The sequence below is a fragment of the Mobula birostris genome, chromosome 15 (assembly GCF_030028105.1).
Source record: "Mobula birostris isolate sMobBir1 chromosome 15, sMobBir1.hap1, whole genome shotgun sequence".
NCBI classification, from domain to species: domain Eukaryota; kingdom Metazoa; phylum Chordata; class Chondrichthyes; order Myliobatiformes; family Myliobatidae; genus Mobula; species Mobula birostris.
The window spans coordinates 82,299,586-82,316,701 of NC_092384.1; the positions used below are offsets into that span (position 1 = coordinate 82,299,586).

General features: G+C 41.7%; 1 protein-coding gene across 8 annotated transcripts in view; it reads right to left on the bottom strand.

Annotated features, from left to right (window-relative positions):
* Window positions 1-1,711: 1,711 nt before the first annotated feature.
* cebpg (CCAAT enhancer binding protein gamma) overlaps window positions 1,712-17,116 on the bottom strand; it is a 95,220-nt gene continuing 79,815 nt past the window's right edge. For all 8 annotated transcript variants that reach the window (XM_072280008.1, XM_072280006.1, XM_072280003.1 and 5 more), the window contains one exon: window positions 1,712-9,809. In XM_072280008.1, coding sequence (XP_072136109.1) covers window positions 9,198-9,683 — 486 coding nt within the window. In that variant the 5' untranslated portion in view covers window positions 9,684-9,809 and the 3' untranslated portion in view covers window positions 1,712-9,197. The remainder of the gene's footprint in view (window positions 9,810-17,116) is intronic.

Below are 17,116 nucleotides of genomic sequence, written 5' to 3' on the forward strand. Positions count from 1 at the left end.
AGCACCAAGCAGCTCGTAAGTTGCTATGTTGACTGAGGGTGTTATTTGATGGACACTCAATGTTATGATTTTCGGCAGCGTGTTGATACTTCTCAAGGACAGTTCGCCTGCTTGTGATTTTCTTACAGAGAGTGGAAGCAGGAGTTATTTGAATGACAGCTGGTATCCAGTACGGTGAGATAAATAGGAGGTCAGATATTATAGACCTCGGACACATGTTTTGGACACTGAATGAGCATTGTTTTGCCCACAGGAAAAGTGGGTTTTGGAGGATGGATCAGGCCGATCGATCCATTGCTCTTGCAGTGGAAGGAGGAAAAGGGTTGACTGGTGGGGAGTTGTCCACGCGTCCACCCTCACCTGGGGGATAGCTCCACCACAGAAAACAGGTCCCTTTGTTAAAGTCACAGTTGGTGACTTTTAAAGGATTTCGAAGGACAATGAGATCAACGACCATCACTCAACTCAATACCACTAATTGAACTGAACTGAACTTTACTCATCATCGTAAGACTGTATCTTTTTACCCCTAGGCTTAAAGAAGCTTGGTTTTTCATACATATATTTCCACACTTACTGATATACTCACTTATATATATAAAACCATTGCTAACCTGTTTGATTTATCTACATTTATATTACTGTATTGCGTAGTTACTAATAAATAGTTTATAGCAATACTGGACTCCAAAGTGTTTTCCATCTCTGCTGGTTCTTTATTCCCGTCACAGGGTACGTGACAATACACCTAACAAACAGAAATGGGAATTGAACCCTAATTGCTAATCAAGGACACTGTAAAGTGTTATGTCAACTACTGTGGCACCATGTTTCAATGTACATGTGATAAATAAAGCTAATCTTTAATCCTACACCAGCCTCCTTTCTCAATGCTCCAGGTGCCCATAGTGGGGTTACCTCAATCATAGCTCCATATTCCCACAGTGTTCAGACTGGCTCCAGATCAGGGTAGTAAGTTTCTCCTTGAGAAGGGCAAGGCCAAGTGCGATGATAGGCTGCGTGGCTGAGAGCACAGCTCAGATGCAGGGCTTATCAAACTGAGGGAAAGCCTGGCTGAGCAGTTATCCCGATCTGCTTGGGAAATAGTAACAGAACCAAGAAAGCAGGGGACAGGAGGAGGGCAAGAGAATGTCAGGAAGAGACTGTGAGTTTTCCGAAGACAGCCATCACCCCCTCCAGAAGAGCCATAAGGTTTGGCTAACTTTAAAAGTGTTGATAAGATAAACGGAAGCAAAAATAGACGGTGCTATACCTATTTCAAGAAATACTTGTTATAATATGGATCTTATATTACTCAATTTTTAAAATTCATTCATTCACTCCTTTCCCCCCAACTAAATGAAAATATCTATATGGGAGGAATACACAGGGAAATCTTCTCTGTGTAATGGACATAGGCTTGTTCACTTACTTTTATGGGTACTGTAATGAGGGCCCCCAACTCACAGGGAGGAGGGGCGATCCCCCACGGCTAGATGATTCCTCCAGCTTAACTTAAGGTCATCTACTAGAGATCTCAGCCTTGGAATCACACCTTCGTAACCTTTTTATTATTCGCTTTTCTTGGTTCTTATTTGTTCAGGGAGTAGATTGATTAAGCTTTATTCTGCTAACTTCAATGATATATTAACAGATAAATACACATGGCTAAGGACAAAGTAAAATTCATTTCTTTTAATGTCAATGGGCTGTTAAATCCAATCAAACACAGTAAAATTCTATCCAAAATTAAAAAAGAATAAGCCCATGTAGTATATTTACAGGAAACTCACTTAAGCAATAATGAGCATGGAAAACTAATGAGAATGGGCTTCACTAATTCATTTTTCTCCTCATATAAATCAGGACATAGGAGAGGAGTTGCTATTCTTACCTCAAGCAAGCTAAATTTTGAAAAAGTATTCGAAATGGGAGATAAGGAGGGCAGATATATTCTGGTAAGGGGGAATATAGATGGAAATTCAGTTACTCTATTGAATATACAGCTCCCCCAGGAAGTGATAATAGTTTCTTTCAGAAAATTACTAATATTACAGTAACAGAAACAGAAGGTCTCCTGATATGTGGGGGAGACTTAAATTTACAATTACAACCAAAGTTAGACTCTTTCAATAGAAAAACCTTTGAAACAAAATCCTTACATAAGAGAGTTAATACACTTTAGAAGGATGTTGGTTTAGTTGATATATGGAGGGACCTTTTCCCCAACAGAAGAGATTACACTCATTATTCTGCCCCCATTCTGTATATACAAGAATAGACTATTTCATAACATTTGGAAAAAACAAAGATGAAATAAACACCTGTGGAATTGGGACAATAGATGTAAGTGACCATGCACCTATATATTTATCTGTTGATTTTGACCTACAACCAAAGAATACTATTTGGAAACTAAATTCAAGTCTACTCAATGATCCCTACTTTAAGGAACAAATTAAAAAAGAAATCAGTCTTTACTTAGAATTCAATGATAATGGAGAGGTTTCTATGTGATACTCCGAAGGCTGTCTTAAGAGGGAAAATTATAGCGTTATCTTCATACAAGAAAAAAGTAAGGAATAAAACATTAGAGGAATTACAAAATAGGTTGAAGGAACTAGAAAAAAAAAACAAATTGAATTTGGCACAGGATACATTAGAGGAAATTTTAAAAATTAGGAATGAAATTAATAGTTTGGCTATGCAAGAAATCAGGAAAAATTTAATGATTCCGAAACAGAGACATTATGAAAGTGGATCTAAGTCTATGTTTATACTGGCGTGGAAACTGAAGAAAAAGACAGCAAAAAATACAATTCATAGAATTAGAGATCTAAGAACCAAAATGATATAAAAAAATAAGCTAAGTGAAATTCAAGAAGCTTTTGAAGTGTTTTACAAAACTATATTCCAAAGTTCCAGGGGGAAGCATAACCCAAATTGACACTTTCCTGAATTCTCTGAGTTACCCACTTTAAGCGAAGAACAAAATAGAACAATGACTGCTGACATAACTGAAGTTGAACTAAAAGCTGCAATTAGCAGGTTTAAATTAAGCAAGTCACCAGGTTCAGATGGGTATACAGCAGAGTGGTACTAAGAATTTAAAAATGAGTTAATTCCTGTCTTACTCCCCACACTGAACTGGGCTCTAAAAAAGGCACAAATGCCACCCAGCTGGAAGGAAGCGATAATCTCAGCTATACCAAAAGAAGGCAAAGATAAAATGGAATGTGGGTCATTCAGACCAACATCCGTTCTTAATGTAGATTATAGATTATATACCTCCATCATGGCCAAACGATTAGAAGAGTTTCTACCCATACTGATACATAAGGATCAGACAGGTTTTACGCAACAACGCCAAACACAAGACAATATACAAAGGACGCTTCACATTATGGATCATATACAAAAAAATAAAATAGAAGCAATAGTGATAAGTGCGGACGCTGAAAAGGCATTTGATTCGGTTAATTGGAATTCTTTTTACGGAGTTTTACATAGATTTGGTTTCCATGAAACAATTATTAAACTATACAGGCACTATACGACAACCCTACTACTAGGATTAAAATCAATGGATATTTATCAAATAGTTTTACCCCAGAAAGGGGCACAAGACAGGGTTGTGCATGGTCACCACTACTCTTCACATTATATCTGGAACCATTACTCAATACATCAGACAAAATGAAGATATCAGGGGAATTACTATTAAAGGGACAGAGCATAAATTGGCCTGTTACGCAGATATGACATTTTGATCTATCTAGGGCAACCAACATACTCTTTACCTAAATTGATGCAATCCTTTGAACAATATGATCAATTATCAGGATACAAGATCAATATAGATAAAACCCAATTACTTTCACATAACTATAGCCCACCAAGAGAAATTGAAAGTACATATCCCTGGGCATGGCAAACAGAGTCTTTCAAATATCTGGGCATCAAGCCAAAAGATTTGGCAAAATTATCAGAATGCAATTATCAGCCTATATATAAAAAAATTAAGGAAGATATAGCAAGATGGAACCTAATTCCTTTTTTTAGTCTCAGTCCAAGGATTGAATCTATTAAAATGAATATAATGCCCAGACTATTATATCTCTTTCAGACCCTACCAATATAGATTAATCAGAATCAATTCAATGAATGGAACAAAATGTTATCAAGATATATATGGCAAGGTAAGGCCTAGAGTTCGTCTCAAAACTTTGCAATTAGCCAAGGAAAAGCGGGGATGGGGCCTACCTTTTCTTAGAGATTATTATTTTGCAGCACAGTTGAGAGCTGTGATATGTTGGTGCAATCCATCATATGACGCTCAATGGAAAAACATTGAGGAGGGGATACTTCCCATCCCCATACAGGCAATTTTGGCTGATAACAACGTACAGAGGTACATAAATACTATTGATAATCCATGGGTGAAATTGACTCTTAAAATATGGAAAACTATTATAAAAGAATATAAGCTAGAGGGAGATATTGCAATTGTTAAATGGTGTGCATATGACTCGGATTTTACGCCGAATAAACTGGATGCTAGATTTAAGGATTGGACAGCTAAAGGAATAACAGTTCTTTGCAATATAATGAAAGAAGGAACACTGTTCAGTTTTGAAATGCTCAAAGAGAAACACTTATTAGAAAAACAAGACTTTTATCGGTATCTACAGATGCAACAGTATGTTAACAGGAGGGTTAAAAATGTAACCAAGGCAAGCACGTGTTTGATAGAGCTATTTAGAAAAGCATATAATTCAGATAACGGTAGTAGAATCATTTCAAGCGTGTATAAGGGTTTGTCAAATCTTAAAACTCATTCAACTTCATACGTTAAAACAAAATGAGAAAAGGAAGGGGTAATTATATCTGAGGAAGAATAGACAGTAATATGAAGGTATCAATGGAAGTGTACCAGTTCACAGAAATGGAGGGAGTTTGGATGGAAAAACTTGATAAGATATTTTATTACACCCTCTCAGAAATCCCATTATGATAGTAATCTCCCTGTTTGCTGGAGAAATTGTGGAAATCAAAATGCAAACCATTATCATATTTTCTGGGAATGCCCCGTTATCAAAGACTATTGGAGTGGGATACACAAAGCCCTACAAGACATTTTTAAATGTGAAATACCTTTAGAAACCAAGACCATATATTTTGGGTATGTACCTCAAGGATGGTTGAAAAGAGATAAATATTTAATGAATATACTGCTGGTGGATGGTAAAAAGACTCTTACCAGGAAATGGTTATCACAGGAGAGCCCAACTTTAAACGCACGGATGGAAATTACGATGGACATTTACAAAATGGAGAAGATAACAGCATCTGTTAATCATAAGTTGGAACAATTTGATTCATACTGGGAAAAATGGTTTAACTACATAACACCTCACAGGCCTGATTTTATTCTCACAAATCAATGAATATGTTGTAAAAAAGATCACTCTCTACTTGTACATAGTTTTCTCCTTTTGCTTGTTCTTTCTTTCCTCTGTTTTCTATAGGTATATACCTCAGATAAATATGATGTGGAGATTTGAGGCAAATATGATTATATGATATATATGTACAATATTTGAAATACATCTTATGGAAATGTTTGATGATGAACTTCAATAGAAAATAAATTACAAATAAAAAGATGCAGGGCTTGGACCTCAAGCATTGACCATCCCTCTGGCTCCACGCAGTTTGTTTCTTGGACTCGATCACGTCCAAGCCAGCACTGCAACACTCTGGGGAACAGAGTGATTATCCACAGACTGGGTCTTCTCGGACTCCCAAGATATGTCTTTGATAAAAACATCAGAAATTCAAACACTTCTTTCACAATCTGTAAACTTCTGTTCTCTAAAAACTGTAAAACCAGCTGAGGAACTTTTATTACATAAGATTTTGACAATCAGAATGTGTCAAGACGATCCTTGATTGTTTTATGACTCACACCTCTTGCATTCCCTAGACATGGTGGGGTGTTGTTGCACTGACTGGACATTCGGAAGATCCCATGGCCCTGTTCAGCAGTTTGTGGTGGGAGAGATCTGTTTCCTGTTCCCTGAAAACTAACCTCTGGTTTTTGAAGTTGCCAGGAGAAACCCTACTGATCTGCCATCCACCAGTGAGGGTGGCCGTGAAAGGAGAATTAGCTGTTGTATTATTGACCACTGGTGCTGGACACTGATTGGGTTTATGGAGTCACAGAACATCCAGGCTATTGGTCAGTCTGAGCCCACCCAGCTCCTACCCCTCGGCCTTACTCAGTCAACACTAGCTTTTGCTTCACAGTTTTAATATTCTCACCAGACCCCTCCATAGTGGTGCTCCTTGCCACCTCTATAACTTCCCCCAGATGAAAATGCTGAGAGACCTCCTCTGCACAGTGCAGACTCCAATTTTGGTGGCCATAATTGCAACTACCTCGACCAAGATATAGCTAGATATCCACATAGATTCGAGGGTGATTAATTGTTTCATTGGCCTTTTCCCATTTACTCCCATTAAGACCACATCCTTCTATGCCTTGCCTGTTTGAATGTCACTTTGTACCTTATTCCACCTTGTCTTCTGACAGTGAGTTCTGGATATCAGCCACTCTATTTTTCTCACCTTAAATCTCTGTCCTCTTGTTCGGATATCCCTTCCTTGAGGTTACACTCAGCTCTCGACTATGGCTCTTTGCATGCAACAGCAGTCACACCCCAATACACCGCTTCATCCCACATTCCAAAGACAGGCAGACTAAACCAGTTGAGGGTAACCGGCAGGACTTGTACCCCGGTGAGATAGGGCCGTGTCTATGTCAGCTCTGGCAAACTGGGCAGGTGAGATCTAATGGCCAGGAAGGCAGATCTGCAATGTTCTGTGAAGAGCGACGGGCATGATGAAGCACAGAAGTCACTGTCATCCCCTGCAGTCAAGGAAGACCCCAGTGGTGATGACTACCCGTACCACCGCAACTGGACTTCCAAGCTGAAGAGTGGAGCAGGCCCAGTGCAATGGTTTTTCCACTTTAAGAACTCTCCCACACAGACCATCATCAGATATCATGGCAACCACCACCATGAGATGAAAACATTCTATCTAACCTACTTATGCCTCTTACAATTTTATGTTAGACTCTGCAGGGTGGCATGGTAAAACAGTGGTTAGCGTAATGCTTTACAGCCCCAGTGACCTGGGTTAATTCCACTGCTGTCTGTAAGTAGTTTGTACATTTCCCCTGTGACTGTGTGAGCTTCCTCCGAGTGTTCTGGTTTCATCCCGCATTCTAAAGACGTACAGGCCAGTAGGTTAACTGGTCACAGGGGTGTAACTGGGCAATGCAGGCTCATTGGGTTGACACAGCCTGTTACTGTGCTGTACCTCTAAATAAATGAAATTAAGTGTAGCTTTATCAGGTCACCTCTCAGCCTTTATTCCAGTAAAAACGAGCCCAGCCAATCCAACCTCTTCCTGTAACTGAGGTCTCAGAAATGCAGGCAACATCCTGGTGAATGTGATATGGTCAATAGTTACTATAAGGCAGGACCATGTAAATGTAGAGACTAAACTGTAATCACCAGTGGAGGTGCCTAGCTCGCTGGCCCAGACTTACTGCCCAATGCAAACAATGTCACAGATAGAAATACCCTTGTGAACATTAGTATTTTAATCTCCATTCTTACAACTGAAGATTGCATCACTCACCTTAACCAGCATGGATAGAATAGGTTTAAATTGTCCAGCATATGGTATCCTTGCCAGTTCATTCTGTTATTTGAAAGCACACATTAAAATTTGATTTTTCTGATTCGCTTACACAAAGGAATTATTTGGGTTCTAACACAAACTTTAAAAGAACACAACGACCAAAACAGATCGAGCGAAGGGATTTTAATGCAGTGTCTGCTGCTTCTGAGGGTATAATTTCCAGGATCAGGAAATCTGTCAGGATAAGCTGCAACTTGTTAGAAAGGAAACTGCTGGGATGTGGTAATAAAGGAGGCACATGTAGGGGTTTCAATGAGTAACACAGATATAATGGAAGCTGAAGCAACATTATGTCTGGGCAGAATCTTACATCAGGTCCCAAACATCTCCAGGCATACAAATCTAGAAGTGATATCACCACCGATCCCCCAGTAACTTCCCACCATCTCATTCAACTAGCCCAGTTGCCTCCATCAACAACCCAGCAAGTCCAGACAGCCTCACTATCTGGACAAGCCAAGTGCTGAGAAGTGCTTGAACTGGCCAACAGTGCAGATGGAGAGCCTCGTGATGCAGCGATTGCAGGTCTGCCAGTTCTGGTTTGTACCACCAGTGCGATCAAACCTTGAGGAATGGGGCTCAGTACCCAGTGTGGAACCTGTCTATCCAGGTCTATTCATTTATTTAGGGCTACAGCGTGGAACACGCCCTACCAACCCTTTCATCTGCAGTGCCAGCAATCTCTGACTTAACCCTAGCCTAATCATGGGACAACTTACATTGCCCAATTAACCTACTAACCAGTACATCTTTGGACTGTGGGAGGAAACCCATGCATGTCATGGAGCAGATGCACAAACTCCCAACAGAGGACACAAGGATTTAACTCTGAACACCCTGAGCTGTCACAGTGTTGCACTAACCACTATGCTACCATAAGGAGACGGTGAAAAGGGGGTTAGTACCCAGTGTGAGATCTCTCTACCCTGGTCTGTTCTGCCAACGCAAGCAAACAGTGAAATGGGGCTCAGTACCCAGTATGAGACTCTCCACCCCCTTCTGTTCTGCCAACGTTAGCAACCCAGTGTGAGATCTCTCTGCTGTGGATCACTGCAGCTCACAAGTTTTCACCCAGTAAAATGAACAAGATGAAATGGGATATGGACACACTTGGGAATGGACAGCCCTGATACCGTCCCTTCAGTGTAACGAAAGAATGAGGGGAAAATCGAGAGGATGAGGGAAGGACATTTGGCAGCTTGACGGGAATTGGTGCTAGTGCTATCTGTCAGTTTTGAGTGTGCTCGTGATTTGGACACAGTCAATTCTTCTGTTGCATCAAGGCCTCGAGTTCCTTCCAACCACAAGCACCAAGTGACAGGAATTTCAGCAACAGAAGCGTCATTGTGCAATGAAACCTTAAATTAGAGAGTCTGAGGTAAAGGCCCCTCTCTGTAAGATTTCTTTGGGTGTCTGCCCCCAGCCTACTGCTCCCCATTGCCAGTCTCCTGCTCAGATCCAGTGCCTTCAGTAAATGAGGGGTGCCCATTATCAGAAAAACTATGTGCGTACTCCAGGAACAAATCCTTTAAGACACTCAGTTCCTTGGTGAGCAGTTTGATCTTTGCTTCGAGCCTCTCGTTCTCCTCCTTCAGCTCGTCAACTCTCTGCTGCGTGTCGCGTGCCTTCTGTTTGCTCTTTAACCTGCTCTTCCTGACTGCCAGGTTGTTGCGCTCGCGCCGCTGCCGGTACTCCTCGCTCTCCTTGTTGTGCACTGCACTCTTCTTGCTCTGTTTGCTCGGCGCCATGGCCTTGCCACCCCCTGTGGGGTTGAGTGGGCTGAGTTGTGGCACTTGGCGGGCATTGATGCTCCCACTGACAGTGCTGGTGTTCTGGAGCGAGGCACCGCTCACTCCATTCTGACCGGTGCTCTCTTGGGGGTAGGTTGAAATAACAGGCTGCGCGCTCATTTGTCTCAGTGACCCCCTTGATGGACTGGCTCCTCTTCTCTGGTTAATAAAGCGTGATCCTTCCAATACAGGGAGTATCGTGCCCCAAGAGCGACACTGCAACAGGAACCTGAAGACCCTCACGATCTGAAAAGACACAAGAATAAATCACCATGGCTGACAAAGATCTGAAACTCAGATAAACTTCACTAGATGCACAGTGGGGAGTACCCCGACTGGTTGCGCTATGGCCTGGTATGGAAATACCCATGCCCAGAAACAGAAATGTCTACTGAAAGTAGTAGATGCAGCCCAGTCCATCACAGGCAAAGCACTTTCCACCATTGAGTACATCTACAAGGCGCACTACCACAAGAAAGCAGAATCCATGATCAAAGATCCCCAATAGGCCATGTTCCTTCTCACTATGACCATCGGGAAGGAGGTCCAGTAGCCTTACGTCCCACAGCACCAGCTTCAGGAACAGTTATTACCCCTCAACCATCAGACTCTTGGACCACTGTGACTAACTTCACTCACCTCAACACTGAACAGATTCTACAACCTACAGACTCACTTTCAAGATTCTAAACTCAAGTATTATTTTCATTTTTAACATATTATTTTACATGATTTGTTCTCTTTTGCACCATTTTGTCAGTCTTTGTTATATACAGTTTTCATAAATCCCATTGTATTTCTTTATTTGAATGCAAAGTCCTGCAAGGAAAAGAATCTGAAGGTAGTACATGGTGACATATACATACTTTGACAATAAACTGACTTTGAACTTTGACAGGTTTGGCAGATAGTATAAGAACCATTCCCAACATTCTATCTCAGCTGTGCTAACTTCATTTTACACTAGCATTAATATCTAAACACAATCAATCCTGAACATAGGCCCATACGTAGAGAAGTCCAAAGATTCACCATCATTCCAGAAAAGTGACAAATACAAGAAAATCTGCAGATGCTGGAAATCCAAGGCAAAACACACAAGGTGCCGGAGGCAGTATCTATGGAAGTGAATAACCAATTGGCGTTTCTCAACCCGAAACATCGGCTGTTTATTCGTTTACACGGACGCTGCTTTATCTGCTCAGCTCCTCCAGCATTTTGTGGGTTTTGCCTTCTGGGAAAGAAATTTCTTGAGACCATAAAACCATTGATATAGGCCTATTCGGCCCATCAAGTCTGCTCCATCATTTCATCATGACTGATTTCATCAGCCCCAATATCCTGCCTTCTTCCCATTTCTCTTCGTGCCCTAACCAATCAAGAATCTATCAACCTCTGCCTTAAATATACATAAAGACTTGGCCTCCACAGCTGCCTGTGGCAAAGAATTCCACAAATTCACCACTCTTTGGCTAACGAAATTCCTCCTCATCTGTGTCCTCTGGTCTTAAGACTTTCCCATTGTAGAAAACATCCTCTCCGTACCCACTCTATCAGGGCCTTCCACCATTCGATGGGTTTCAATGAGGCCACCCCTCATTCTTCTGAATTCCAGTGAATACAGGCCCAGAGCCACCAGGTGCTCTTCATGTAACAAGCCATTCAATCCTGCAATCATTTTCGTGAACCTCCTTTGAAACCTTCTCCAGTTTCCACCCTCCTTTTGAAGATGAGGGGCCCAAAACAGCTCACAATACTTCAAGTCAGACCTTCCCAGTATTTCACAAAGTCTCAAAATTACCTTCTTGCTTTTATATTCTTGTTCTCTTGAAATTAATGTTAACATTGCATTTGCCTTCCACAGTGCAGACTCAACCTGCAAATTAACCTTTCAGGAATCCTGCAAAAGGACTCCCAAGTTTTTTTGCGTCTCAGATTTTTTGTATTTTCTCTCCACTTAGAAAATAGTCAACGCTCTCATTTCTGCTAGCAAAGTGGTTGACCATACACTTCCTGACACCGTATTCCATCTGCCATGTCTTTGCCTTTTCTCCTAATCTGTCTAAATCCTTCTGTGGCCTCTTCCTCAAAACTACCTGCCCCTCCACCCATCTTCATATCATCTGCAAACTTTACAAAAAAGGCTATCAATTCCATCATCCAAATCATTGAAAAATAACATAAAAAGAATCGGTCCCAACACAGACCCCTGTGGAACACCACTAGTCACTGGCAGACAGCCAGAAAATGCTTCCTTTAATCCCACTCTGCCTCCTGCTCATCAGCCTCTGCTTTATCCATACTAAAATCTTCCTTGCAATATCATGATCTCATAAATTGTTAAACAGCCTATTGTATGGCACTTCTTCTGAAAATCAAAATCAGAATCAAGTTTATTATCACCAGCATGTATTGTGAAATTTGTTAACAGCAGTTCAATGCAATACATAATATAGAAGAAAAAAACTGAAATAAATAAACAAATCAATTACAGTATATGTAATTGTAAGTACTTGTAAATCCAAGTACACAACATCAACTGATTTTCCATTGTCTCTCCTGCTTGTTATTTCTTCAAAGAATTCCAAAAGATTTGTCAGGCAAGTTGTCACTTGAGGAAACCACGGTAACTATGGCCTATTTTTTCATGTGCCTACAAGTACCCTGAGACCTCATCCTTTATAGTCGAAACCAACATCTTCCCAACCACTGAGGTCAGACTAACTTGGCCTATAGTTTCTTTTCTTCTACCTCTCGCCCTTCTTGAACAGTGGAGTGACAGTTGCAAATTCCCAGTCTTCCAGAACCATGCCGGAATCCAGTGCTTCTTGAAAGATCATTACTAATGGCTCCACGATCTCTTCAACCACCTATTTCAGAACACTGGGGTGTACACCATCTGGTCCAGATGACTTATCTATCTTTCAGTTTCACAAGAACCTTTTCCCTAGTCATGGTAACTTCACACACTTCATGCCCCCGACATGTAGAACTTCCACCATACTGCTAGTGTATTCCACAGTGGACAGGTGCAAAATACTTATCTAGTTTATCCGCTATTTCATTGTTCCCCATTACTACCTCTCCAGCACTGTTTTCCAGCAGTCCAATATCCACTCTTGCCTCTCTTTTACACTATGCATCTGAAGAAACTTTTGGTATCCTCTTTAATATTATTGACTAGCTATTTTTGTATTCCCTCTTTACCTTCTTACTGACTTTTCTAGTTACCTTCTGTCAGTTTTTAAAAGCCTCACAATCCTTAACTTCCCACTAATTTTTGCTCCATTATATGCCCTTCTTTAGCTTTCATGCTGGCTTTGACTTCTCTTGTTAGCCATGGTTGTGTCATCTTCTAGTGAGCTCAACCACAAGCTGCTCTAAAAAGCAATCTTGTAGGCACTTTAGAATATCCTGTAATCCAGCACCAAACTGATTTTCCCAATCTATGTGCATATTGAAGACCCTCGTGATTATTGTAACATTGTCATTTTGGCATGCATTTTCTATCTCCCATTGTAATTTGTAGGTCACATCCTTACTAATGGTTGGGGTCTGTGTACAATTCCCATTAGGAGTTGCCGTTCCTTTACCCTGCCCAAAATGATTCAACACCTTCCAACCCTAAGTAACCTCTTTCTAATGATTCTAATTTTTTTAGCAACAAAGCAATGTCAACCCCTCTGCCTTCCTGCCCACCCAATGTGTATCCTAGGGCCATAAGACACTGGCCAAATTCTGATCCTTTCAGCCCATCAAGTCTGCTCCACCATTCAATCATGGCTGATCCCAGATCCCACTCAACCCTATACACCTGCCTTCTCGCCATAAACTCTGATGCCCTGATCGATCAGGAAACAATCAACTTCCGCATTAAATATACCCATGGACTTGGTCTCCACTGCAGCCTGTGACTAAAATAATTCCATTTTGTTCTAAAGGGTCACCACTCAATTTTGAGGCTGTGCCCTTTAGTTCTGGATACCCCCACCAAAGGAAATATCCTTGCCACATCCATCCTGTCTAGTCCTTTCAACATTCAGTAGGTTTCAATGAAATCCCCCTGCATTCTTCTAAAGTCCAGTGAGTACAGGCCCAAAGCTTCCAAACGCTCCTCATACGTTAACTCCATTCAGTCCCGGAATCATCCTCGTGAACCTCCTCTGAACTCTCTCCAATGACAACACATCCTTTCTGAAATACGGGGCTCAAAACTGTTGACAATACTACAAGCGCAGCCTGTCTAGAGTCTTATAAAGGCTCAGCATTATCTCCTTGCTTTTATATTCTATTCCCTTTGAAATAAATGCTAACATTGCATTTGCCTTCTTCACCACAGACTCAACCTGTAAATTAACCTTCTGGGGGTCTTGCATGAGGACTCCAAAGTCCCTCTGCACCTCTGATGTTTGAACCTTCTCCCAATTTAGATAATAGTCCGCACTATTGTTCCTTTTACCAAAATGCATTATCATACATTTCCCAACACTGTGTTCCATCTGCCATTTTTTTGCCCATTCTTCCAATTTGTCTAAGTCCTGCTGCAATCGCATTGCTTCCTCAGCACTATCTGTCTCTTCAACTACTTTCATATCATCTGCAAACTTTGCCAAAAAGCCATCAATTCCATTATCTAAATCACTGACAAACCATGTGAAAAGCAGCAGTCCCAATACTGACCCCTGAGGAACACCACTAGTCAACAGCAGCCAAGCAGAAAAGGTCCCTTTTATTCGCACTCGCTGCCTCCTACCTGTCAGCCATTCCGCTATCCATGCCAGTATCTTTCCTATAACACCGTAGGATTTTACCTTGTTAAGCAGCCTCATGTGTGGAACCTTAGCAAATGGCTTCTGAAAATCCAAGTAAATGACATCCACTGCCTCTCCTTTGTCCACCCTGCTTGTTACTTCCTCAAAGAATTCTTAACAGATTTGTCAGGCAAGATTTCCCTTTACAGAAACCATGCTGACTTTGACTTATTTTATTAAATACCTCAAATCCCCATCCTTAATAATGGACTCCAACACTTTCCCAACCAATGAGGTTAAGCTAACTGGTTTATAATCTCCTTTTCTTTGCCTTCCTCCCTTAAAGAGTGGAGTGACATTTGCAATCTTCCAGTCCTCCGGGACCATGAAGAATCAAGTGATTCTTGAAAGATCATGATCATTGCATCCATCATCTTTTCAGCAACCTCGCTCTGGACCCCGGGGTGTAGTCCATCTGATCCAGGTGACTTATCCACCTTAAGACCTTTGAGTTTGCCTGGCACTTTTCCTTTGTAATAGCAACGGCACTCACTCCTGCTCCCTGACACTCACGGACATCTGGCACACTGCTAGAGTCTTCCACAGTGAAGACAGGTGCAAAGTACCTTTACGTTAAGCTCCCTAATAAGACCAGTTTATGCTAACTCTCCATTAGACAATCTCAATCTAGGCACCAAGAAAGCTTGAAATATCTGCCAAATATCTGCAGATGTACCATGGACAGCATTCTAACTGGCTGTATCACTGTCTGGTAAAGATGTGGGGGAAGTGGCACTGCACAGGATCAAAATTGGGTTATTACACAACACAACACCCAATCTAAGATAGCCTTTCGCCAAGTAGGCTCAAGCACAAGCTGCTCTAAACAGCCATCGCATTGGCATTCAACAAATTTCCTGTTTTGCGATTTCACACCAACCTGATTTTCTCAATCCCCTTGCATAATGAAGTGCCCCATTATCCTCATTACATGCCTTTCCCAGATGCCTTTGCAATCTTAACCCCACACCTTGGCTGCTATTCGAAAGCCTATATATGATTCCCATAATGGATTTTTTACCCTTAATTTCTAAACTCCACCCACAAAGATTCAATATTCTATGACTCTGTGTAACCTCTTTCTACAGAAGTAATTCCATCTCTTACCAACAGAGACACATCACCCCTATGCCTTCCTGCTTGTCCTTTCGATACAAAGCATATCCTTTAATGCTAAGCTCCCAACTATGGCCTTCTTACAGCCATGACTCAGTGATGCCTACAACATCATACCTGCCAATTTGCAACTGTGCTACAAGTTCATCTACATTATTCCGTATACTATTCACCCTTTTCAATTTTGTCACACCTTGTTCAACCTTTCAATTCCTAACTTTGTCTGAGGTCTTACCAACATCTGCCTCCAAAACCTCTCCACTAACTGTTCTGGCACTCTGGTTCCCACCCCACTTCTCCATCTGTCATGTCTGTCTACAATGCCCGGGAGACACAGCATATCCTTCTCAAAGCACTTCCCGCTTTTGTATCTCTGGTATGGGAGGATCAAGAGTGATATATTCAAATCTTTAATACAGACAAGACAGCTGGAGTCTGGCACTATGAGAGTCAAGTTTACTCCCATAGGCATACATCCCTGGAGTATGACAGTAGTGACAGTGATCTTTTTGTGGCTGCAGCACAGTACAAAGAATATAGAACAGTACAGGCCATGATGTTGTGCTGACCTTTCAACTCACTTGAAAATCAAGCTAAACTCTTCCCTCCTACATAGCCTTCCATTTTCCTATCATCCATGTTCCTATCCAGTCTTAAATGTCCCTAATGTTTCTGTCTCTAGCACTGCCCCTGGCAGTGCATTGCACACATCCAACACTGTGTAAAATACCTACCTCTGATATTTCCCCTATACTTTCCTCCAACCACCTTAAAATTATGCCCTTTCATATTAGCTACTTCCACCCTGGGATAGTCTCGAGCTGTCCACTCTATGCCTCATTATCTTAACATAGAACATAGAATAGTACAGCACAGTACAGGCCCTTCGGCCCACAATGTTGTGCCGACCCTCAAACCCTGCCTCACATATAAGCAACACACATCAAAGTTACTGGTGAACGCAGCAGGCCAAGCAGCATCTGTAGGAAGAGGTGCAGTCGACGTTTCAGGTCCTGACGAAAGGTCTCGGCCTGAAACATCAACTGCACCTCTTCCTACAGATGCTGCTTGGCCTGCTGCATTCACCAGCAACTTTGATGTGTGTTGCTTGAATTTCCAGCATCTGCAGATTTCCTGTTGCTCACATATAAGCCCCCACCTTAGATTCCCCCACATACCTGTCTAGTAGTCTCTTAAACTTCACTAGTGTATCTGCCTCCACCACTGACTCAGGCAGTGCATTCCATGCACCAACTACTCTCTGAGTAAAAAACCTTCCTCTGATATCCCCCTTGAACTTCCCACCCCTTACCTTAAAGCCATGTCCTCTAGTATTGAGCAGTGGTGCCCTGGGGAAGGGGCGCTGGCTATCCACTCTATCTATTCCTCTTATTATCTTATTACCGGAGCTATCACCCCGGCGAGGGTGGACACATAGACAACTCCCCACCAGTCAACCCCTTCTCCTTCACTGGAATAGCAATTTGGATCGGTCCGCCTGGTCGATCCTCCAAAACCCACTTTCTCTGCGGGCACAACAATGCTCATTCAGTGTCCAGATCACGTGTCGGAGGTCTGTATCATCTGACCTCCCATTTATTTCTCTGTGCTGAGCATCACCTGTCA